The 27,084-nt window shown below is 42.1% G+C and overlaps 1 protein-coding gene across 1 annotated transcript in view; it reads right to left on the minus strand.

Annotated features, from left to right (window-relative positions):
• The window catches only part of slit3 (slit homolog 3), a gene marked incomplete at both ends in the record, with an annotated part of 258,540 nt that overhangs the window by 217,420 nt on the left and 14,036 nt on the right, over window positions 1-27,084 (minus strand). Inside the window, 3 exons of the mRNA XM_083891564.1 lie at window positions 12,354-12,425; window positions 17,615-17,686; window positions 23,907-23,978. Of these exons, the coding sequence (XP_083747690.1) occupies window positions 12,354-12,425; window positions 17,615-17,686; window positions 23,907-23,978 (216 nt within the window). The remainder of the gene's footprint in view (window positions 1-12,353; window positions 12,426-17,614; window positions 17,687-23,906; window positions 23,979-27,084) is intronic.

Consider the following 27,084-nt stretch of genomic DNA (forward strand, 5'->3'; position numbering starts at 1 on the left):
CTGCACAAATCACTCTATAAAGCTATTTAAACCAACACACTGAACTCATAATACTCATCAAAACTGAGGCCTTGGTAAGTTACCATGAAAATCAAGATGACTGATGCTGATTCGGGTCATAATCTGCGGTATTGTTGACGGGTTAATGTTCTAGCCCTGTGACATAAACGCCACTGCTTACATTTACAAAAGGGGATCTTTGGCCGTTCGGTCAAAGGCTTTCTCTTAAAAGGATAATCAGGTTGGAAGTGATTTATCAAACATTGTTTACTCATTCTGTCTGCCGGCTAAAACTCTAAAACAGCTTTAGCTCCGTTCCCCAATTCCGCCCTCTAATTTGGTAACGTAAAGCAATCCAGCAGACTGAAGCCAAATCGACAAGGTGGCACACGAGTCTAAAGCTGGCTACAAGCTGCCAATCTTCCTTTTTTTTATTTGCAGTGTTTATTCTAATGTTTCAGCCTCAATATGGTCGTGATTTAGCCAGAGTTAGAATGTTGCATGTTGCAACTGATGTTAGTTATTTTTGCTGTTGAGTCATCTTAAGTGGTACATGGACGATGATGATGATGATGATGTAAAAGCTTCCAGAGTTCGTTAGCTCTTTGTAGCCAACATGTTACGCCATAGTAACATAATGACAAACAGGGCAGAACGTTTAGATTTGTGGCACTGTGCAGCTCACTCCACGACACTGCCGCTATTCCGGAAATATTTCTGACTTTAGATAACGTGAGGATGATTTAAGCCACAGTAAAAAAAAAAAAAAAACTGTAATTAAAGACAGGAAGATATGACCGCAGGTTTCTGATTTAGGACCTGTGGAAGGGTAACTGCTGATCTTGATTCATGCATTTGTTCGTCAGTCACTTGTTTATTCTCCTCAGAGGACCTGTGTACAATGAGACATACACAACAGGATTTACACCACACCAAGAGACATTTCTGGAAGGCTGGAAGGAAATATTGCGGCCTACTTCTCGTCAATATGTCGCGAAAGCAGTTGGCGTCGTGCATGTGAGCATCTGGTCTTTGCGTGAATGTGAATGTGTTTGTGTGACAGCGGGACAGACGAGGAGCGCAACGCAATTGGTTTGTGTTTGTTTGTGTCTCGACGGTGCGACGTGTGAGTGCATCTGCAGCGTGTCTGTTAGTGTGCACGAATGAGATACGCGAGTCATTCGGTTTGTGCGCGAGTGTGTTCGACTCTGATTACACACAGTCGCAGGTTGGGTTCATTTGTAACAATCAGACTTTAGTTAAACAGAATAAATCACAAGTCTAAGTTCCTGACACACACACACACACACACACGACCGCATTCATGCACTCATTTAACTTGCATGAACATGCCACTAAAAGTATGACTCTCTAGACACCTACATGAGTACGCTCACATGGCCATGTGTGAGAGTGACATTAGCCAGTTCTGCCTCGTAGTCATGTAGCCATAATAATGGTCAACAAAGAAAGCAGTAGCTATGAAGACCTCCCACAAAGTCAAAATGTGACACACAAGCACACACACACACACACACACACACACACACACACACACACACACAATCCACATTCTCCTATGAGAGGCCGTTTGAGAAATAATTCAGTCTTGCGCTCACGTTACATCATAGTCTCTCACAAACAGTACTATAGTCACGTACATTTACTATCATACTCTCTCACAAACAGTACTTTAGTCGCATACATTTACTATCATACTCTCTCACAAACAGTACTATAGTCTCGGACATTTATTATCATACTCTCTCACAAACAGTACTGTAGTCACGTACATTTACTATCATACTCTCTCACAAACAGTACTTTAGTCGCATACATTTACTATCATACTCTCTCACAAACAGTATTATAGTCACAGGAAATTTATTATCATACTCTCTCACAAACAGTACTGTAGTCACGTACATTTACTATCATACTCTCTCACAAACAGTACTATAGTCGTGTACATTTACTATCATACTCGCTCACAAACAGTACTATAGTCACGGACATTTATTATCATACTCTCTCACAAACAGTAACAGTCATGTAATGATGTAATAGTCAACTATTTCTCAAACCGCCTCTCATATTCTCCCTAACTTTCATTCATTAAACTTCAGGCAAATCATTACTTACATTACTAAAATCCTTGCTTTCTGCAGTACGTCCAGTACCCCTACGGTGTGGTAAATCTTTAAGTAAAGTTTACCGTATGGATTTGTGACAGGACATAAACTCTGGATCCCATCCATCACCCATTTGGACGTAAACTATGGTGATACTGGGCTGTTTAGGGACATGATAGTGGATGTAATTTCCTGACTGTGAAGCTGCAACGAGGAGCACAAGACCATGTGGGAGTAGAGTTCACTCATTTTTTGAGCAGCAGTTTATACCGACTTTACGGCCACATGACAAATAACAGTTAAAAAAAAATTGCACCATTCTACACCACTCTTATAGCCTAAAGATATAAAATCTGTGATGCGAGATTATGTTAATCAATATTTTGACAATCATAGGTCAATCAGCATTCGAGTAGAGGTCAGATTTCAGCTGTTGGCATAAGATAAGATAGTCCTGTGTCACAGTTTACAGCAGCAAAGACAAAAAAAAACATAATATATAAAACATTAGGCTAATAAAAAAACACAAAAACACAATAAATGGTGTATCCTTAAACGCCAGTGTTTGACCCCCTTGTGTTGTGCGTATTTTTTTTTGTCCTCCAAACTCATTGTGCTGCCCAGGAAACTATGTCAGCGTTGGAAAATATGTTTAAAACAAGCAGTCTGGAGTTTCCCCATAAAAAAAAAAAAAAAACTGAAGTAGTTACATAAAACTGAAGGTTTTGTTGAGGAAAAGCCTCTTCTATCATCTTATACACATGATTGTAATTATAGGGGACATTACATTTGTTTAGTGGTTTGACTTTTGTTAGTGATGGAGTGCAGAGTGTATACAGCTCCATTGTGTATTTACTACTGAAACCCACTCGGTCAACACACACACACACACACACACACACACACACACACACACACACACACACACACACACACACACACAGGCATACATACACACGCAGGCCAGAAGCCAGTTGCCAGGTTTTTAAAACATCCTTGAGGAAAAATAAAGCATCTTAAATCAGAGCCAGATCATTAGTCCGGTCTGCGAGAAGGAAAAAAAAAAAAAATAAGTCAACAATCAACAAAAGCTTCTATTCTCTCAAAGATCCAACTCACAGAATCTATTTTCTCCTCCAACCTCCTGCAATCGCCGATTTTCAATTTACTCCTGTCCTTATTCCCTTTTGTGACCTCTCACCAAAACTTTTTTTTTTACCCCCCCCCCCCCCCCCCCCCCCCAATTCCTGCTCACATCCCCACGTTCCCCACCATGCCTCCCCATTCACTCTCTCCCTCCCTTTTCTTTCCCTCCCTCTCTCTCCCCTCCTCTTTCTCCTCATGCAGCTTTCCAGGGAGCCCAAATCTGTTTTTGATTAGCATTCTTGTGTAAACCTAAATTGTGATTAAACACTGTGCGAGTGCGTTTGGCCCCGTATCAAGTTTGCTTCTCCCTTGAATTTGCGTGTACATACGGACGCATTCAGAGACATGGATGGAAGCAGACATGGACAAACAACTGCAAGACACAAGCAGAGACACGGATTACTCTGCTATGTATACACACACGAAGCGTAAAAGATCATATGTAGGAATTTACTGCACACTCGCATGCAGATATGCAGTATATAAACTAATTTCATACATTTAAGATCAATCACAATTGTTGACATAAGCACAGACGCATACAATGGACTCAAACGCACACAGATATGTTCTTTCAGACATCGTCGTCCACCACAAAAATAATAGTAAACAAAGACGTCATTGAGCAGTGGTTCTCAGGTTTTCTAGACCAAGCACCACCAAATAACATATTGAGCTAAAATATAGTGGTGTAAATAGGCACAGGAGGCAGATTTATTCCCAATAAGATCATTTGCTTTTTCAGCATCTTCGTCTTCAGCACATATACTTCACACTCTGGTTATAATCCCTCAGCTTCACTCCTACCGCATACCCTGGTTTATACAGTAGAACACTATTTTCCTCTAAGTACCACCAGAGGAAAACCAGCGTACCACTGGTGGTACACGCACCACAGCCTGAGAACTAACTGTGTACAAGAAGCTCTTTTGCTACTTCTTACCTTTTATTTGTGTGCAAGATTAAATCACTACCATATGCAGCCTCTGTGCTATTTTGGTGCAAAAAAAAAAAAAAAAAAAGGTCTTTACCACATTATTAAAGAAAAAAAATCTACAGGCCTCCCACCTCCTGCAAACATTTCATAGGTTGTGGCCCCGCGGGCTAACAACAAGCTACTAAAGTAGGCAGCTGAAAGGGAAAGGTGTTGCCGCGTTGAACTTGGAGACTGCTTATAGACCGGTAAAAACGCCCCATGACTTCTTCTCTTCACACGTCCATATCGTGGGACAACACTTGCAAAAGCAGTTTTGCCTTTTTACTAAAGCCCAATTTATACTCCTGCGTTAAGTGCTCTACGTAGGTTACGCAGAGTCCTCTGCGTCGACGGAGAGCCTGTCGGAGAGTCTCAGCGTCGTCTCCGACTGCACAAAATATTTTTTAAGTGTCCGTCACTCCGTCAAGTGACAACGGAGACAGCAAGGGCTGCCCAGATAACGCTGCTCTGTGCCGGCCACTGTGCGTACCGAGCGTCCACAGAGGCGGAGCTGATCACCGCCGACAACGTCGCTCCCAAACTATAAATATGTTACATCTTAATACACAAACCACATGTTTAGACTCTAAATGGCTCATTTCTCGCCTCAAATTACCACTGAAATGGCCACTGTTTCAACAACAACAGTCTTTCTCTCTCGGACACCATTGCTCACTGTAGCCAAAAAGCACAACAACCTTGCGTAGCGACCCCTACTGATCGGGCTGGAAATTGCAGTGCGTATCCGTCACCGCGACGGAGAAGTATGAAGGCTCGAGGGGTCTCCGTGGTTACGCAGTCGGAGAAGTATAATGTGGCCTTTACAGCGTCCAAAGCAAGAACAAACAAAAAAGCAGGCAAATGAGACAAAAAAAACAATGTAAATCAAAGTTTTAGTCAAATAAATTATTCAACGTTATTCATAACAAAAAAAGAATAGTATTCAAGAGACAGATTTGGACCTAAGGGACTGAGTGTGGGCCAGCCAGATCTCAGCGTTAAGCTGCATCCACAACAAAGTAAGACTGCGATGCTGTCACAGCAACATTGTTTGTCCTGCACATGCATACTTTACCTCTAAAAAAGCCAATTACAGAGCGAGAGTGTAGATGTTTATGAGAGGAAATCTAATTGGGGAAATGAGGTTTCTTTAGTCCTCCGCCACGATTACAGAAACAAGTTGTATTGTTTAGCTTTGATGCAGAAATCCAGCAGATACCAATTTACTTGGAGGGTATGTAAATGCAGTTATCAACTTTAGTGATAAAGAGACCTTTCAGAGCGCATGGAGGAATGTATAAATATAAAGCTTTTGTACGTAAACCTCTCGTGGGTTTTCCAAATGTTTCAAATTATCTCAATATCATTTGCTCTCACTCTCTCTTTCTCTCTCCTTCTGTCTCTCCTTCCTGGTTTTCGGTATCTCTCCGCAGTGTGTATTTATCTAAATATGTCTTGGGACAAAATCGCACTGCCGTCTGGGCTGTGGGAAACACACACAAGCCGCTAAGAGCAGCCTTCTTTTAAAAGGGCTCTGGTCAGGTTCCCTCTCCGTAAATGTCTTCCCTTCCCAGTGACTTTCAGTCAGGGGGGGTTGGGCCCTGTGGTGCAGCTCCGTCCTACAGCCCATGGGCCTCCTGGTGGAGCTTCACGCCCAGAACGACCGCAGCCAATTCCGACGATGTTATAGGAAGCAACAAACCCAACTATTATTTCAAGAGTGAAGGTAAGTGAGATTGATCAATTCAACAGAGGTGAAACATGTGCAGTGCTTATGATGCAGCTGCATGTCTGGTCCAAAGAAACCTTGTGGTGCAGCTGCATCACAGGGATTGAACTTCTGAGTCATGTTTAATTATTAAAAAGTTATGTCGTGGGCGTGTGGTTTCAGCATCAAGTTTGGAATGCAAAAATAACACACACACACACACACACACACATACACATATACACACACATCGACACTGATGGAACCCACACATGCAGACCCACAATTCTGCATCCAGCGCCTGTGGTGTTAAATCAGCAGCAGAGTTGGTATGAAAGAGTCTTGATTTGTGTGTGTGTTGTGTTTGTTACCCCTTTAGAAACTTTTCTAGCAAAAACACTAACCTTATTAGGACCACTAGTCCTTATGGGGACCAAAACCTGGTGCTATAGTGAGTTGCTGGTTAAGTTTAGGGCTAAGATTTGAATTGTAGTTAACATTAGGCATTAACTGGTAATAGTTGTGTTTGGGGAAAACACTTTGTTAAGGCTGTCCAAATGAATGGAAGTCAATGCAGTGTCCTAAGAAGAATAGCTCTACAAACCCATGTGTTGGTGTGTTTAAGGCTTATTTGTTTCTTGCCAGCACCCAGTGGCGTGAAAACCAAACAAAGGACACTGGGACTATAGTGACAAGAAAACAATGTTAACATTCCTGACAGCTTTACAAACAACAAAGTTGTGTGTTTGTTTGTTTATTTGTTGTGTGTGTGCCCATATAGAAAGAGAGAGTCAAAGTACATTCACCATTCCTACCAATCGCCACTGAGGCCACATCTGTCGCAGCCAATCACCAATCACACAAACGTACGCTCACTTTCTGTAACACAAACCGTAACATTCCAGCAGGTAAACTCTGGCAGTCGCCTCTAAATGGACAATTAGCCAAGATTAAAGGCAACCTCCTCGTCTTTCTCCATTAACTTAATTAGGAGGAAAAGACATCTCAAATGACCCCCTCTTCCCTTCAGCCTTCCCTCCCTCATTCCTCTCTCCGTCTAGCTTCTTTTTTTTGCCCCCCCCCATCACTTAACCAGCAAAAAGTTGTATTTATACAGTAACAGCCAGGGAGGGTTCCGCCTACACCTTCACATCTGGGAGCTCCACTGAGGCACACGCAGGTTAAGTGCCTTGCTCATGAGTAATGAAACGATGCCAGTGCAGGGATTCAAACTCAATCAAGGTCGTGATTTGTTGTGGAAGTGAATCCTATTACCCAGCGTCTTTCTGGAGGCCATCTTGGATGCAATCCTACACCAGAGACCCTGTGGACAGTAACTCACTACTCTTCCCAGTGCAGATAAAAAGTCTGAAGGTTTTGGTTGCTTGTATCCCTGCTGTGATGCATTTTTATGGGAAGGCGGTGGGAGGGAGCAGCAGTGAACGAGAGTAGTAGGAAGAAAATGAGTACCAGACATGACAGAAAGGACGCTCTGTGAGACTAAAACGTGAAGACTGGACTCTTCAATAAAAAGTTATTTTGTTACTTTTTATTGTGGATGTTTTTTATGGCAAACTGTCCCGATACGATCTTCTTCTTTTTACGTTCTTGGGAAGGTTCAAGAAACGTCCTAACGCACATGAGAAACCCCAAAACAACTCTAAAAGGCTGCAGTTGCAGATACACAGCATGGACGGATACAGCTTGGGCAGAGTGTACAAAGAGGAAGAAGTTGACAATGACAAAGATGGTGACGGCTAATGCTGAGCGAGAGAGAGGCGGGGCTATGACGTCACCGTTCTCCCAAAGTTTGCATATTGGTGCGCATGAAAACACAAGGGTGAAGTTTTCACAAAACGGCCTTCCAAATGTGGACAACATGCTGATGCGATACAAAACTTTTGTGAGATTTCAGTCTGAAACACCGCGGCTGAGGAGAGCGTCAGTAAGGAGAGATTTCTATCGGCTCATTTACAGCAACTAGGAGGTTTTTGACCATAAAAACAAGTTAATGTATGTAAGTAGACCTCCATAACTAACTGTATGTGCAACAGGACCACTCTATGGGAGCTTTAAACTAAAGTAAGTTGGTTGCGTGACTGAAGAACTCAAGTCTGACCTGTAAAACCAATTGCACTTCTGCATATTTACATTAAGACACAACTTTTATTCCAGTAATCCATGTTGACATTTTTTTCAAAAAACCATCTCTTATGTTATGCAACGGCGAGCGTCTGAGGCCCCACTGGACCTGCAGTGGTGAAAGAAAAGAGGAAATGTCTCTCGTGTCTGACGCGACTCTCGTTTTCTTGCGCTCGTCTCCTCTCATGCACAACAATCAACTGTAACCTGAACTCCTTAATGTGGGAGAATGATCGGTGCACCAGCACTGGCTGGAATGACAGAGCGCGCACACACACACACACACACTGACACAACTCCACAGACACACTCATAAAACATGTCCAAACACTGACAAAACTCCCAGGGGAGAAAGTGAAGATAACGGGATGAGGCTTCGTCTTATTAGACCGACTGCCATCGAGTCACTTAACAAAGTAAACCTCGCCGACGGACTGTGACGTGCAACGATGCGCAAAATCCCCTCTAACCGATGGCGTGCATATTTCCGTCCACGCCGTCAAACTCTCGCTGCCTTTCGTGAAAACGTATTCTACTTAAAGCCAGAGCTTATTGTGTGTGATACCGTGTGTGTGTGTGCATGTGCTGCGAGACCACAGTCTCTGCAAACTGTGGGGGGAAAAACGACCACAGACTACACACACACTGAAACCCACAGACTCCAGTCCCCCTACCACCACCACCACCACCACCACCCCCACTGAGCACCTTAGAGGGGCCACAGATTCCAATCGCTTCATCCATCTACCCGCAGGCTTCATCCACCACCAGCATCCTTTCATCCATCCGCCCCCCCCCCCCCCCACCTTCACATGACCGGCCCCCCGATACCCACTGTTCATCCGTCTCTGTCGAGGCGTCGCCAGCCACACTTACGACTCAATTACAACGTTTTCTAATGAGAGAAAACCCTCTATTTTCCCCCTTTAAACCCAATGCCTGTGTACATGGCCACAAAATCCAAGACGCTGGTAAAAGCTATTATCCAGCATGATACCTCTTGCTCCAACCTCCCACCCTCCTCAAAAGCGAAAAGTCCGACCTATTCCTATTTTTCCCTTAATGCTCGTCCAGCTCCTTCCCTCCCCTCCATCTCCAAACCTCAGACCACAGAGCTTTAATAGGAGGGTTAAGAGGTAATTCCTATCACACTGCCATCATTTAATATCTAACCAAGGCTGACAGAGAGGAAGGTTATGAACCTAAACCAGAAAGCCACTAGCAAACCTCCCTGTTCTTATTCTTATTCCCTCTTCCAGCCTCAGTCCCCGTGACATAAGCTCTCTCATTTCCACCTCTTCTGTGTTCCTCTCCTTCTGCGCTCTCTGCCTGGCTATTTGCACGTCTGACACTCTATTTGCAAAAAAAAAAAAAAATCCCAGTGCGGGACGCGATAAAACGTGCCGACAAAGAGAGAAGGACGAGAAAAAAAACGAGAAAAAAAAATAAAGAGCAGGCGGAAACTCCAGACACTGTAATTTAAACGGTGCTGATGGCAAAGTAGGGATATAAAGAACATGAGATTTATAATGTTAAGTTTGGAGCACGTTCACCCTTTTCCATTCTCTGACTGAGTTGAGCACGAGAGCTCCGTAGGGATCCGTATTCACGCGGCGATAAATAAAAGCTATCGAGACCAATTAGTGGTTTGATGGAATAGTAAGCCAGGCAGTGGAGGAAATAAGACTGTCACTCATGAGCAACAAGAGAAAGGGTTGGAAAAGACAAACAGTGGGATGTGTCACATCTGTGTGTGTGTCTTTGCATCTTTCACTGTGTTTCCTGATGTTCACATGTGGGGATTTTTCACTGTGTGTGTGTGTGTGTGTGTGTGTGATCCTGCAAGCGACAGATATAAATGACAACGTGCTCTCGGCTGGAGCAGTCTATTTTGCTGTCTTCGGCAATAAATCACACCTCACCACAAATATATGAAACACATGGTCAGTCAGTCTGCGCTGAGTTCTTAATACGAGGTTCATGAGGTGTGTTTACATCCAGCTGGTTTTTATGCACATTTTCAATTTGCACATTTCCAAAAAAAAAAAACGAGGAGGATAAGGAAAAGTGAAAAAAAAGCATCACGTCTGTCTGGGAGACGCAGAAGCGCTGATGTAATGATGAAAGGTGAATGTGGCGTCACTCAAGCTTCCACGTGCCCTCTGGTTGACTTTTAACACCATCACTATTTGTTTTCGCAGGGATAGAAACCGTGTACTACTTCTTTTTAGTCATTTAAAATGATACATTTTCAGTTTCATTTCTCTAAGCTCTTTGTCAGATTAACACATCCTTTGTGTTTTCTTTTAATTTGAGGTTACAATAGTACAATAGCACCTAATTGAAGATTTAGGCCCAGTTCCATTTCTCCCGCTTAAAATTTCATCTTGGTTTGGACTGCCCTCAACCGTAAATTCCCCTCGTTGAGGGAAGTGGCTTCCCTATGGAATTGGGACACCACTATATGCAAATTAGCGTAGTGAACGTAACGAGTGTGCTAACCTACGTCACATGTGGACAATTCTACCGGTGGAGTATGCTTCTATTTTCATTCAGGAAAATTGTTGTGTGTTGTTTTTCTCCGCCAACGTCAATTTTTCTCCGTCCTCGTTAACGCTATATCACCAATGGGATTGAAATCTGACAAGTCCAGGGTATTCGTGTTCAAGTCAACGGCGGTACACACATCCAAAACACTGAAAAAAACTACCCAGATGTAGCAGAGCTAGCTAGCGGCTATTTGCCGAGTGCTTCGAGGCAGTTTGCACGTCATGTAGAGCTACATGATGGGCATAATCGCTCTTTAGCAGCTAGTTAGCTAGCTGCTTTCATAAATCGTTAGTTATTTTCCATCATTAGTGTTCAAAGCTCAAAGGTCCTTTGGATGTATATCAAACCAACATATTCAAACACATTTCGACATTGTAACATGCTTATTTGCAAAAATATATTACACCGTGTTCCTCTACGAATGTGGCCGCCATTTTTGTTGAAAGAAAATCAGACGGCTCCATGAATTTGCAAAGCATCATGGGTAATTTCATCTTCCACTTTGTTTTAAGCCCGCATCAGAGCTCACTAAATTTTGAGGGTTGATTATAAGGGCAAAATCACACTCCCCCTTGCTCCCCACTACATGTGAACGCACAAAATTTAGGGTTAGGGCAAACATTTAGGGTTAGGGGAGGTATTGGGACGGGGCTTTAGTGCTCGTATCTGAATAATGAACCCACAGTAGATGTAAATGTATGTAAATTCTTAGAAAATTGTGATACGGTTGGATAAAAACTTAAGATCCAAGTTAATTTCAGAAGAACCAAGAGCTGACGCACTGTAGTTCTTGTTGCTAATTTAAATACAAGCTTGTCATTTATTAATTTTGGCTCATTCTGACTCTTGAAGAACACGTGAAGACGATAAACAGGGGCATATTTTCCAAACACGGAAAAGTTAACGTACCTTCCAAGGCATTTTGATTTATGAAAACATTATTGAGGAAAATGAGAGAGGTGACAAGTTGAATAAGCCAGCGCTGGTATTCCCACGCAGCACGCACACGCAGAAACAAATACAAAGCGTGTCAATATGATGAATGCACGTTTGCACGCATACAGTAGGTACATCATATTTAAGCTCAATACAACAGACGCATACAAATACCCCAGAGATACACGGACGAGCACACCTTTAAAGTCACTTGCAGGCAGCCCAATAACAACAGCTATAAAGTTTCGAAGGTGTTTCAACCTTCAGCCCGAGCTGAAGGAGACTCTGTGAGGATAAAACAACGAGAAAAACCCGAGAGGAGGAAAGAAAAAAGTGCAGCCTGCGAACGTGAGATGAAAACGAGAGAGCATTTCTCTGCATCGGCGTGACCTTTGAATACTCTGGGAAAACTCCATACGCCCAAATGGACGTTCCCTCACCAGTCCAAGCAAAACATTCACTCCAGGCACACTTTCACCTCTGAAAATAATGTCACACACTCACAATCTGACACTCACAATCTTTTTCACCTCGCCGCGGGAGGACAGATCATCGCCGTGTCACCTGGCACGGTACTTGAACCCTCAACCCCCCCCCCCCCCGGATAAAAGACTTGACATTGCACCGTGACCGTGTTTTTAAACGGATCATGTGTCATATCAAAAGAGCCAGAGAAGAGAGGGAGAGAGGGGAAGATGGGAGAGCTTGAAGGAAGAAGGATCGCTGGACGGTGAGGTCATAAAACAAGGATAGGTGTACTCACAGTCGTCCGAGTTTGGGGTTGGACTGGAAGAGGAGCTCCGGGAGAACCTGCAGTTTGTTTCTGTTCACGCGACTGCAGACAGAAAAGAGAAGGGAAAAAAATGTGTATTAGGTAAAATAGCTTGACATTGTAAAGAGAAACCATATGTACGCCACACACTAATAGATATACAGACTAATAAATCAGTCGGATTCATTCTTTTGTGAGAACCATCACCAACAATCAGCCTCACAAGAGCTTCACCTTAGAGGTCAGTGAGTTCATAGTTCAAAGGTGAAACTCATGGGAAAGTCTGCCTGGTTTCCCGTGATCGTGACCCACAGGTTATCACGGCGTGTTCTGTGTGTGTGTGTTTGTGTGTGTGTGTGTGTGTGTGTAAGTTACAGGCTATCAAGCTGTAAGCTCTTTAAAGGCAGTTATCACTATCGTTCCAGCATGTGCTCCGACCTGGGAGTGACAGAACATTTCCTGGGATGTTGCAAAAAAAAAGATAGATATTGTGAAGACTAAAGTCACCATTCGTCAAGGTTTATTTGGGTTTGGACTGTGGAATAGACAAACTTTGACTTACTGATCTACATTTTTCTGATACGGCAAAAATGCACAAAATGCAAGATCCTTGCCCAGGAATTCCTACTTCATTTTGTTTCACATGACTCTGAACTGATAGCTTTTCCATGCTGTGTGTCTGTGAGGGTTCTCAGTCGTCGGGGTCATTGTAGCTTCTGAAAATATCCATCCTGTATTAACCGGCTAATACTGGTCAAGATAAACAAATATGGGAGGCTTTGGGCTCTTAAACCCAGGCTTTTCTAGAAGTAGTTTCAGGTGTGTGTCGCCAACATAAAAGTGTAAAAAAAAGAAAATGCCAACACACTGATGAAAACATAATGAAAAGCTTTTAAATGGAATAACTGATTTTATGTGCAACAAAATGTGGGAAAAAAGAGACAATTACATGTATTTACTGTGTTATTGATCTATAACAAGATGTACAATAAAATATTAACTACAATGCCTGTTTGCAAAAGAAGAGGACTTAAAGCTGCAGTGTGCAACTTTCAAATTAGTGCTGGGCGCGTTGACGCGATAACGACGGTCAACGGCGTCAACGTTAGCGTGACGTCATGTTTACGTGACTCCGGATTGTTAAAATGTAAAAAACAGAGGCACACATACCTACACAGTACACAGGTACGCTGGTTATTTGTAGCGCTGCTCTTTTCGTTTAATAAACAGACCGCTGCGGTTCGACTGTAGACGCGCTAACAGAGCTAATTCAGGTACCGGAGCTAATTCAGCTAACGGAGCTAACTGGTAAATGGTGCCTGGACTCCGCTGTCGCGGCACGTATTTTTCAGGTCAGTCGTCATGGAAACGCTTCGTGCGCTAACCTAGTGCCCAGCACTATTTTAAATACAAATAAATTTGTTACACTCAAACCATTGTCATGAGTTTACTAGATGCTAATTAAGTCACATGACTCTCGCCATGTTTCTCAATGTCGCCGTGCTTTTCAAGTGTGTTCATGTCTGCGGTGACACTGAGTGATGTACTTTAAATGACAACTGATGGAGGGAAGGTCAATCAAACTTTAGGTTAAGGAATTAGCCCCTGACCCTTAAAACACGACTAAGGAAGGAAATGAATGTTAGAATGTGGACTGGAGTCGTCCTTTCAGAAAAGTTCTCCAGGCTCACCTGAGGTGTAGGGTGAGTCTCGGTTGGTAGAAACCATGACAGTGTTGTGGCGACAGAAGTTACATACTAGAGCTTTAAAGATATGAACTGTTACATATGCATTATATTTTTTTTCACTAGCCGATTAAAATGCAAAAAGTTTGTTTGGGACTCTGTTTTTTAAAAATGATTATATCATATATCAGGGGTAAATATAGGACTGTTCAAGACCTCATAAACATATGTAAAATATTATATTTTTGTTTAAGGAGAACTGAACTAGAAATGAACACATGGCACTTATTTAGAAAGGAATGAGAGGGAGAAGAAGATAGAGTCAGTAAAAAATGGGGTTGCGTTGGGTGTGTGTACTTATATTTGTAACATCTCAGGACCTTTTTCTGGCATAAACACTGACCTTATCAGGATCATGAAGACCAAACCCTGGTGCACATGAGGAAGAATCTAATTTTTGCAGGAATACTTGAGTTTAGAGCAAAGATTTGAATTGTGCCAAGTTCTAAGGTTAAGGTTTAGGTAAGGTATTATAGTTAAAATCATGCAATGTCCTAAGAAAAATAGCAAATGTTTGTGTGCGTGTGCGAGGGTGGGGTTGGCTGCGGCAGAGATAGATGAGAACAGTGCGAGGAAAGGGAGTGAAAGTGTTATCAAGCTACCACGGCATTTGGCTGAGAGACGAGGCGTGTAGAGGAAAAAGAAAAGAAAAGGAGGGTGGGAAGGTCACGGGGGGTCACAAAAAACAGTCTGTGTTGGAGAAGACACAGACAGCAACCTTTTAACCGCTGGCGATAATGATAATAAGACCATGACTCCTGCGTGCACCAACGGAGGAAAAAAGTTGCAGTTGGACTGAAAGTAAAAGTTCATGACCGCCTTCTGTTACATTCAGGAGTCGTTTTAAGACGTTAACTCACCATAAATGTTGTTTATTTTGCATGGAACCTTTGAAATATCATCAAACCACAAATCAAGGAGTATTTGAATGTTAAAAAAAGTACAATGATTAAAGGTTATTATCACAATTAAGTTGAGGTAAAAAAAAAACAACTCTGAGAAAACCTGTGTTGTCTTTGGAAAATATCAATCAGTTAACACAACACACACACACACAAACACACAGTAAAAGATAAGCCAATCAAGATATTGGTTTTTCAGGCCACCTCTGAGTCTTTCACATGAAAAATGAGGTGAAATGCCCGAATACACAACTTTATAATTCATCCTTGACATAAGCGCCATGTTTTTCACATTGTGACTCCATAAATCACACGGACTCAGCACCAGGCCCCTCTCACCCCTGACCTTTCACCCTGATAAGGCACAACATCACAGATTCAGTCAGTAACGCATTTAGGATGTCATGATTCTTCTCTGTTGTTTTTGTCCCCGAGGGACTCTAAAATGGAATGATCCATATTTCAGTGTTTTCGAGACTGCAAAATATGTCAGAACTGCACAAAAACTACTTTTAAATGGAGTGCTATCTTTTCCGCACAACTATTTTGGCCCCTGAACTCTCGCTCCCTCGACCTCTGACCCTCCCTGACACAGGGATTTAAGGAGCCTTTTAACATGAAAGCGGCCCCCATCACCTCACGCTTTCACTATCAGATGTGTGATCTCCATTTAAAGTCAAGATACACATGTCGCTGCCACTCAACGTCTCTCAATCCAGTGTGGGTGAGGTTTGCTTCTTTTCGTCTCGCTCCTGTATCTAGATTTGAGACATAAGAGTTAGAAATGTACAAAACTCCTCACGTTTTTAAATCAAAAGGCAGCAACATGTGCCTTACAGTATACGGTTACTGGATATTACGACAGCCGATGAAGGCGAGAGGCGATTTAGAAATCCCTCCTCTGGCGAGATAGCCAATCGGATGACATTAAACGGCGGATACATCACGGAGGAAAACGCTCAGCTCAAGTCCTAAAGCAGCGATGTCGGCTCGACGCGGCTACACTTGCCAAGTCATATGTCAGGAAACGCCGCTCTCGTCAGTTGAAGACCTCCAATATGGCGGCCAGAAGGTGTATTAAATCACCTGAAGGCTGCCTATAAAAACCTCCTATAAAATCCAGCTGATTTTTCAGGGAAAAGAACATCACGACTGTCCCAGAACTGTAGTGAAAAACAGACAGGCTCGCTCTTGTTTTATCGTCGGAGTGCATTAATTTATAAAGCTAGATGTACGCTGGCTACTTTACTCCTGTTCTTGCCCCTAATAAAATGCATTAGTGTCACTATTTCTTAGTGTTCCTCCTGTTGACTGTTCTTGGCCACGAGAGCAGCAGTGGATCCAAGCTCTATTCTGCTTACAATTACTAACTTCCCTCTTAATAAACAACGATTTTAACTACCTACACTTCATCAGTATTCATTTTTATGACCTGCCCATAGCTGTCAGAAAGGATAGAAAGAAAAATAGAGCTTAAACAGTTCACAAAAGTCTCACCTGGTAATATCTACACCAGATTAAGTCCAAGCATAAGAAGATTCAGGCGGAATCAACACTTTTGGTTGTGACCGACACAAGAACAGAGATAAGCCTTCATCTCATTTGACTTATAATGTATTAAGTAAACGTTTTCCTGAGGCGTTAACGGTCTCCATCTTTAGTTTCACTTCATCTTATGAGACAAAACTCATGTTGTTTCATCCCCGAGACAACAGGATGTCAGTCCCCTGTCCTAATCATTCCCCCACTGACTCATAAACATGCAGGTGTGTGTGTGTGTGTGTGGTAAGTGTTGAGCCCTCACACCTCTATTCTATTGACTAGTGTCTTGGTGTAAACTGACGGACACACACTCGCACTAACGGGACAAGGCAATATCTGTGGGTAGATTCCGAGGGAGTGTGTGAAGCGGACGGACTCGTCTGTCGTACCAGGTAAGACACTGGTGTGCTTTACAGAAATGGGACAGACATTATTAGGCAGCAGGTAGGAAGTCATCTGCATGTGTGTGAATTAGGGATGGGGCTGATCCGATCCAGTATCGGTATCGGGTTCCGATACAGACGTAATTGACGGATCGGAAATCTCCATAGTTGGATCGGAAATTTTTCCGATCCGTCTTCGTGCGAGTCTGCTGAAATGTCTCCACAAGTGATTCCCTGGGTTTCCCGAACTGAGGCGTGTCTCGATGAGACACGGAGTAATGATGCACGACTCCGTTCAGGAAATCCATTCCACAGTTTACAGCCAGCTAGCAGGCGAGCATGACTGACCAGGAGTTAGACCAGGGGTCTATAAAGTCGCTGTAAACGCTGTAAAAGTCGTACATATCATACTTGCCTGTATAAAGGAGTTTATTAAAGCCTTATAATCAAAATGATGATAATTATATTAAAGCAAACAGAGCATCCATATCGGAATAGTAGCGGTAGATCGGCAGATATCCAAATTCAGAATATCGGAAGTGAAAAAAAGTGGATTGGTGCCTCCCTAGTGTGAATGTATCTTTGCAGGTGTGCATACTTTGGTCAACTTTGTGTACATGTATATAGCTGATGGTTTTCTGTTTCTCTCACACACACACATGCAGAGACGGTTTACTTACAGCCGCTCCAGCAGCCTGAGGTCTTGGAAGGATCCTCGCTCGACGACACTGATTTGGTTGTCCTCCAGATGACTACAGCGATGAACATAAAGAGACAAGAAAAAAAAGGAAAACAGATGTAGTTACTAACCTTTTTAAAAACAAATCCAGAATTCACTTAACAGAAACACTAGCAGTGTTGGGGAAAATTGCCAGTCAAGACAAGGTAGAGAAACCCAGACAGCGCCAACGGAGGCAATGAAAATATCATTAACTTTACATGCAGAGACAGGAGGTAATTCTTCAAAACCCTGCGACTTAAATATAACACTGAGAGACGACCAGGTGGTTGACAAAAATCTATCTCCAGTCGGCTCCGCTCGCTGACCCCGCGAGTTCACACCAGAGGAAGAAACACCAGATAAATCTCATTTTCTGGCCAGTGCAAACAGCGAAAACCAGCTGCCTGCCAGAATCAGACATTTCAAACATCGAGAAAGACACCTTTTAAAAAAGAAAAAAAAAAAAAACGTTGTATAAACAAGCAATCAGCGAGACGGACAAATGAATCTGCCGTGAAGCAGAGGTTTCATGGACACGCAAGCGTTTCACAAAATGTCACAATGGAGCCAGCGCCCAAAACAAACAATCAACCACCTATTCCTCTTCCACCCTCGAATGGATATCATCTCCATTTCTCTTCTTCGGCCTTTCCAGGGATGATCCCAGAGTAACACACACACACACACATTCCTCTATTTACCTCTCAGCTCTCCGTGGGTGCTGTAATGTTTTTTAGGGCAATCTAAGGTTTTCCAGATGGGACGGCAAAAAAAAAACACGAGAACATCTACACATATGCGTGTTTATACGTTCTGTCTGAGGACGTTAGAGAGGCTGGAGGCAGAGGGAGAAAATAAAGAATCCAAGGATGACTGAATAGATTGAGTGAGAGATAAAAAATTATAAACAATCTAAATAGGGCCAAATAAGAGGAAAGGAGACTGCAATATTGACTTACAATCGTTTTTGGCAAATGTTCCGTGTCTAGACAGGTAACTGTCATAACTATGAATTCATGGTCGGTCGTAACACAAATACACGCATACAGAGTACGATATAATGGGCAACACACACAGTTTATTGCATATCCGCCTCTGATTTTGGTTGTTTTTCTGATTACTTGAAGTACAAAATTAAATTGATATTGTAATTTGAAACGACGCAATTAGCGAATTGGAAAAGCTGCAGTTTAACCGGAAACGATCGATATCTATGAAGATGTTATCCTTCCCACTGGATACAGAGACGTTAATGTTTTGACAGTGTCGTGTTCAATAACCTTTTAAAACCATTCCTCTGTGAATATTGGACTTAACCTTGACTTGTATTAAATTATAACCCAAATCAGATGACAAATGCAATATCGTATTATCGAAAATTAAACATTTTCCCCCAAAACTGACTTGTAGAGTTGTAATACTTTATTTTTCCAACATATTCCCTTTGGTTTACACTTTAAAAAAAACTATTTTGTAGAGTTGTAAAATGATTTAGTGACATTTTTTTAAAGAAAAATCAATCAGCTAAGTTTAGTTTATACACAAACGCGCTGGTAGCAAGCTGATCCAAACACACACACACATAATAACCACATGCGCAGTCGTGACTTCAGCTCATCAGTCATAATTTACAGTCCAGGCCGCATTAATGCGGCATGTTTATTCCACGCAGCTTATGCCTTTTCTTCATGCTGAGAGAAAAAAGCCCAAATCAAGACATAACTTTGAGTAACTATTGGGTTTATTTGTCCAAACGAGGGATCAACCGACACGCTGATTTACTGAAGAAAGCTTTAAAAAAGGCAAAGGATCACAAGCCACATGGTGCTGAAAGTTAATACAGGAATATAGTTCAGATGAGGTACTTTTTTTTTGTATATTAGTCCGTATTATTCAGTCGTTATTCATCAACAGAGACGGAGAAAAGAAAGAAGATATACCGCATTCATGTGTGTGGGGCCTGGCGTGTCTCATAACTTTCATTCAGCCATATTAGAGAGTCTTAGCAACCATTATATAAAAAAAAAAAAAAAAAAAGCACAATGATGTCATGCTACCTTGTGGCAAACGGCGAGCTCCTCTCTCCCTCTGAAGGGAACACTTCAGGGAATATTAGCTTCACTTGTTTACGCGAAGAAAAAAAACCCGAGTGAAACCGCTTTAATTCTCCCGCAGCCAAATGTTTAATATCAAGCGAGAGTTTTCACCTACGTCTAAATTTGTTTGGAATTACTCAATTTCTCCACAGTCTGGAAGAAATCTTTGCGAGGAACAGCCTGCCAAGGATATTATGGTACAGTAAGTGCTGTGTCCTCACAGAGACGAGCTGTGTGCGTGATTACAGAGATCAGACCAAGAACACACAGATTGCCCAACTGGATTAGGCTTCTTTTTTTTTGTTTGCGAATTAATATTTAACCAGATAACAGCATCACTTTTAATTTGAGACACGGACACTTTAGTCCAAATTAATAACATTGTGTTTTAACCTTTAGTTCCAGAGGTGTTGATGCATAACCAGATCACTTAGTTGTTGTTGTAAGGGTTTTTGAGGGGTTGTCATGAACTCATGTCTTCAGAGTGTAGGCATCCCTCTGCAGCTATTGGCTTCTGCTGGGTAAGAACGCTATAATCGTTCAACTGAATGGAAACTTTTTCCAGTTTGCATGTTTGTGAGTGTGTGTGAGTGAACGAGAGAGACAGAGAGGGAGAGGCAGAGTGATATAAAGATAGAGGGGGAGGTAGAATAAAGTAACAGTTAGAGTCAAGGCTGCACCGCTTTTGTTCATCACTTGTTGCACGTGTACGTGTTTGTTCATGACTTTGTCAGAATGAGTAGTCCTCATGGGGACTAAAACCTGGTCCTGATGAGGTGGAACCTGTTTTCTGAGGAACTGGTTAAAGGTCCCATATTATACCCTATTTCTCCAAGTTAACCTGGTTCCCTGGTGTCCTAATGAACATGTCTGTGACATTGCTTTGGTCAAAATACTGTAAGGATGAAGCACCACAGCAGTTCAATCACCCTGCCAAAACAGCCCTGTTCAGAACGCTCTGTTTAGTAGTATCTCTTTTTGTCCACCTTAAAGGTCCACTTTAAAAAAAGTAAAATGAAACTTAAGGGACAGCAAATGACATCAGCCACAGAGGCTACTGGGAGCTAACGGCAGTTAGCATTTGGAAAAGTGATCATTTGCAGGCTCTAGCAGGCACATTGCCGTCATATATAACATGTATCCACTGGACAGATAAATCCTCTGAGGCTGGAAGTTTGTGTAGAACTCGGTGCTGAACTGTGGAGCCAAGAATAGAACTTTTCACGCACTTCCGGTTTCCGGTTGCCCTCGCCAGCACTGTTGTGTGTTTTACACACAAAGCATAGGTCCGCGAGACAACAATTTCAGAAATTTAGCATCTTGTGATGTTCAAAGGAGCGCGGAGGTCAACGTTGTGTGTTTTATCAACAAAAACATGAGTGAGTCATCTTTTTTCACACTGGTAGGAAATCCAGAGTCCTAAATATAAGTATTAAGATGATTAAAAAGTTGATTTTGCATAATATGGGACCTTTAAGTTTAGGGGCTAAGATTTGAATTGTGGTTAGGTGAAGGTAAGGGTAAGGCATTAGCTGGATATGGTTGCGGGTTGGGGATAAGGCCTTGCTGTACAAATGAATGGAAGTCACTCAGAGTCCTTAAAAGGATAGCTGTGCAAACCTATGTGTGTGTGTGTGTGTGTGTGTGTGGTTGAAAATGCACTTTCTGCTCTCTTTCCCAAGCCATCTCCTTCCCATTTCTTTAACAGATTTGGAGTGGGGAAATGTCACAGCAGTTTATCACCAACCACATGAAACAAGCTGCTGGCCCTCCCCAAACAAACACACTCTCTCACTTACACACAAACACACACACACGCACATCCTTGTCTCAAGTACACAGGATGCACTTAAATAGAGGTCTCACTCTCTCCTCTTTTTCTTTGTCTAAGCTAAAACACACACAAACACTGATAAAACTTAACAGACTCACTGAACATGAACTCCTAAACTCACCGTGGTCCCTTTAAGTACAGTTACAGAGTCAAAGAAAATGCAAAAACACACACACATGCACACAAACCTATAGGTCCAGTACTCAGTGTAGTTTGTGATGCAAGTGTATTTTTATCTGCCCGGTCTGGTTAAAACAGAGTGAGGAGGGAAGCTGCATGCAGCCAACAGTGATTATAGTTATTACAGGCCTCTCTCTCTCTCTCACACACACACACACTCACTCACACACACACACACACACACACATTTTGAGCCACTTGAGTCAGAAGAGCCGGAGAGCCCTTGAAGTCGTCGGGACAGCAGAGAAGACACGAGGAGTCACACTCTGCAGAGCGAGGCCGTTTAGACACGATGAGTAAGACAAGTTGGAGTAAGATAAGTAATGACTTAAGCATATGGAGGATGTCTTTTTTTGGAAACGGTGAAAACAGGCAAAAAAAAAAAAGAAAAAAAGCACAGAACGAGAATATGTTCCAGCTGAGATGTTCACTGACACCGGTATGTCACCTGCATTCACTTTAAAGCTGAGAGTGGTTCTATAGCACATATAGTTATGGAGGTCTACTTACATACATTAACTTGTTTTTATGGTCAAAAACCTACGAGTTTCTATAAATGAGCCGATAGAAATCTCTCCTCACTGAAGCTCTCCTCAGTCGCTCTGTTTCGAACTGAAATCTCACCCCCAGAAGACAGACTGTGTTGTGATTGGCCAGCCAACGGGAGCTTTCCCAACTGTCTTGTGATTGGCCAATACCTGGAAGTGATGTAATCAGCACCACCAGCTCTCAGAAGCGCAGCTCCCCCCTCTGGAACGGTGGATGCACTGATACTCATTATCAAAACATTGTTTTAACAGCGTTTAAAAATGGCTTCGTCACGACTCTGTCGCAAGCGAAACACCTCCACAACGGACGTTCTTCTTCTGCGGTTCAATGTACGATGTGCCTGGACTGCCATAGGATCCGCTGTTCAGGAGAAATGCTGTTTACGTAACCAGAACGGGTTTTTTCAGAGATCTCGCTGAGCCCGAGATTACAATACAACACAGCGTTCTCAGCAGTGGCTGAACTGTTTGTTTCGAACCTTTAGGGCTTCCTAAACGAGGTAATGGCGCAGATACACGCCAAAAAAAATAGCTTTAATTGGAACTTCCGTTCTATGGGAGCTTTAAAACATAGGCAAATTTAAAACTTTTAGTAAATGAGATGGTTGAAGTTACCATTTAATACACAGCTTTGTGTTCAATAGGAGCTGTAGAAGATAATCTGAAAATGTGAGTATCAAATACACATTGTGAACCTTGTCCTTGCTCAACTTCAATGACACTGGTGTCTCTGGCATTCCAACTATTGCACAAACTTGGGAAATTCAGCATAACTATCTCTGCGAGTCACATGAACACTTGGAGGTCAACGGTGAACAGTAGCATTATCTTTTTCCTCCTACAGACAGACGGTCTGCGATGAGTCACAATTTCTTGGGAACAACTGTGAGGAATGTCTAACGTTACTTTCCTCGACCAGTTTTAAAACATCTTGTTGTGTTGCTTGTTTAACAAATGGGAGTCTTGCTGCTTGTTAATGCCACGTCAGCTCACGATATATCCTTGTAAATATTCCGCAATTACGACACAGGCTCCTCGGATAAGAAGCGCAATGAATTTCCCTTCTCTCCCCCCCCGAAATTCCCCTCATTAGGTTGAGAAACTGTATTTCCCCTATAGCATTGTACAGGGCTATTAGGTAAATATAGCGTTTGTCTAATTACTCCAGCATGGAAGCTTTTCTGTTAATGGGAGTCCTCATAAAGCAACAAATACAAGACACAACAAGGAGGGAAAAGAATAGACCCGTAAAAAAACCAGTGGATTCAACCGATCTGTAATTTGGTGACTTGATTGTATTGCTTGTTTAAGAACACAAAAATGTTTAAACAAATTGAAGATGGATTCCCGTCTTCCTTATCCCAGGGCTTTTGTTTAAAACCACCACATTTTTGGAAGTTTTTTGGGGGCTACGCCTCAGATGTTTTCACCAAGGTGAGATTATATGTACTTTTTGTGGAAAAAATACCCAGAATAAATGTTTTTTATATGATTTGATGACTGATCTGTCATATTCCCTTAAGAGTTTTAGAAAAGAAAACCTAGAAAATACACACAAATTGTAAAGCAATGACAGAAACAATCAAAACTTACAGGATCCTTAGGTTCTTGAGGCCAGAGAAGTCCACTTTAGTGATTCTGGTGATGTTGTTTCTGTTCAAATCCCTACAGGAGGAAACACAGAGATTAGAAATCAAGTTACACATACAGTTAATGACACTAATAATAAGCAAATGAGGATTGTGAGCAGCTACTATGTGTGTTTTGTACAGTGTGCTGTTGTGTTCAAAGTCAAAGGAATGAATGCTGCAGTTGCACAAAGCACGATGATGCCCTGCAGCCATCGAGCCCACACACACACATATAAATACAAACATCCAGGAAACCAAAACACTCCTGCTGCACAGGGCAACACGAGATTTTATGCACACAGATTTTAACGCCGCCGTTATTTATCGAGGAGCTAATTCCCCAACGAGGAAAATAATTAGGTGCTATGAAATTATTTTTTTCTCTTTCCATCGCCGGAGTTTAAGAGCTTAGAGTGTTTCCTGGCTGTCATTCAATCTGTTTCAACAACGTATACACACTGCAATATGAACTGACCGCACGAGTGTGTATAGACTGGTTTCTTTTTTTATTCGGCGATGATGTTTATTGAAACGCTGTCGCACTGGAGGAATTAGAGCAAAGAAAAAAAAAAAACTCTCTGTCTCTGTCTCACACACACACAGACAAACAATTTTCTCTCTTGTTTCACACACACTCTCACATGTGCGCATAAACACAGTCTGGTCCTGCCGACGCGGCCCACGTGTGTTTTTCATAATACACCTAAACATTTATAAATCTGATTTAAGACCATATTAGGTTTCAAAAGGCTTCCCCAAGCTTAAGGACCTCTAATAGGAGACATACCGCTGCCTGACGCAGGGAGGGCCGAGACATCGCTTCCTTAAAGTCTCCCCTGTAAAGCAATTGCAGAGTTTCTCCTCTTCAAACAATATATATATACGTTAGAAAATAGTGGCTAAGAACATGTGAATTAGATTACAGCTGCAGAGTTTCTCTCCGGTCTTCTGTTCAGGGTTTTTAGGCATGTCAAAAATACGGCTTGATGGTGCACTGTACCTATAGTTATCATATCAGCGATATCAGCACACTTTATCAACGATTTACCCATTCACTCTTGAGTAAATGCACCTGCTTCTACAATTACTGCTTGAGGTTAAGCTAAGATGTCAGAGCTACACCAGCTTCTGTGTTTATGACTTCTGTGATGCAATAAAAGTGGTGACAATGGTTTGATACTGGAGGATTTACATGAATATCCTGTACAAACACTGACAAACAGCAATGTTTACAGATGTTGGTTGGTCCCCACTAAAGTGAGTGGGCCAGTATGTGTGTGTGGCAGTGCATTAGGAGGAGAGGACATGAGTCTTCCCTCCACGGTGGCCCTGAGGTGCAAAACACAAAGGCAAATCACAAAACGTTGTGTTTATCTGCGTTTCCGTTTTGAGTTAATGATTTTGTGTTTTCTGCTTTTGTGTTGCGTTTTGTGATTTGAGTTTCCGCTTTGAATTAACGTTTTTGTGTTTTGTGATTTGCATTTGTGATTTGTGTTTTTTGATTTGTGTTTTTAAATGATTTGCATTTGTATTTTTCATTTGCGTTTGTGTTTTGCACCTCAGGGCCACGGACGTACATACACCAAAGCAGGTAAACGTTGCTTGTCGTCATGGTTTAGTGAACACGACGTTTCATGTTTTAATACAAAACATTTGGTCTCACTGTTTTTAGCTTATCGCACAAAACTTCCCACTCCCAAACACAACAGTCAACAATGTAAGGGACCATGTGACCAGGTTAGCTTGTATTTAAGGTCGTATCCACACAGAAAAGGCACAAAACATTTTGCCGTTTTGAAAAAAACTTTGCCTGTAAAAAACACAGCATTGTTTCAGGATTCACACGGAACTCCCCAAAAAACTACTCAAAACACAGAAGCGACGATGAAGTCTGCTAACTTTTATGCTAGCGCGTTAGCATATACCAGAGCTGTAAGTGGCGGTGTCACTTAAAGGTAATGAAGAAAGAAAATATAAAAGTTATCATGAACCATATCGACTAAACAACAGTGTTGACAACTTGGTGACTTTTTCGCTACATTTAGCGACTTCACAGGCAACTTTGTTTGCGCAAAAAAAGCAACTAGCGACAAATCTATCAAGTTGTGACTTTCCAGGATAAACTGTGAAAATACATTTTATTTTCTCCTACCCTTATTTTACGACTCTGTTTCACTGTTTATCTTCAACACTTATTTTTTTACTTCAACCCGAAACACCAATGCGCAATTGCGTTCACCTGTTTCTCTGTGGACGAGGAGATGCTGGAGGAGACCAAAACAGAGCTAAAAGAATATGTGCTACCTTGGATTTACAGCCAAGACGAAAAAAGACAAAATTATTTCATTATTTTAGTAATTATTTTACTTTTCTGTCGACGACCCAAGAAAAGCATAAATGTTTTGGAACATGAAATGACTGAAACATAAGCAAAAAAATCAGGAATGATTATGTTTGATGATCAAATATCAGCCTTGAAATGTTCTGCTGTGAACCCCCCCGGACCATACACGGAGCCAAACATTTGGACACTGCAAAAGCATGAAGAAAACTCTGAAATGAAACGAAATGAAATGAAATTCATGGCTCTGAGTTTCATCGACATTGCCAGATACTTATTTGACAGCGAGCGGCTCCACCATCATCCAAACTGGATGCTGCTAGTTGTTGTCACAGGCGATTGCTAGCTGCTTTGGAAAGAGCGGCAGCTTGATGAGTCCTCTTGGATGTGATGAAAAACTCAATGCTGCATTGATTTATCATGTTTCATCTTTGGGAGAGAGGCGCTTTCACTGCGAAGAAACTGATTTTTTTTTTTTTTTGATATGTTATATCATATATACTTTCCATTTTGAGTGACTCTGAGGTAGTATCCAATCTGGAAATTTCTGCTCCCCATCACTCGACCTCTATCCATCCTCTCCTCCCTGTTCCCCTCTGTGATATATGTCACTCCTTATCTTTTCGCATTTGGCAACAACCTCTCAGTTTTTCCTATTTTCCCCCCCTCTCTACTTTAATCTATCTCACATCTGTCCTTTCCCTTGTCACTGATCTTTAATGTCAATCTGTCAGTCCTTCAAAGCCTGCCTCAACCTGTGTTCCCACCCTTCCTCTCGACTTTTTCTTTTTAATCTCCC

The sequence above is a fragment of the Microchirus variegatus genome (assembly GCF_963457635.1).
Source record: "Microchirus variegatus genome assembly, chromosome: 6".
NCBI lineage: Eukaryota > Metazoa > Chordata > Actinopteri > Pleuronectiformes > Soleidae > Microchirus > Microchirus variegatus.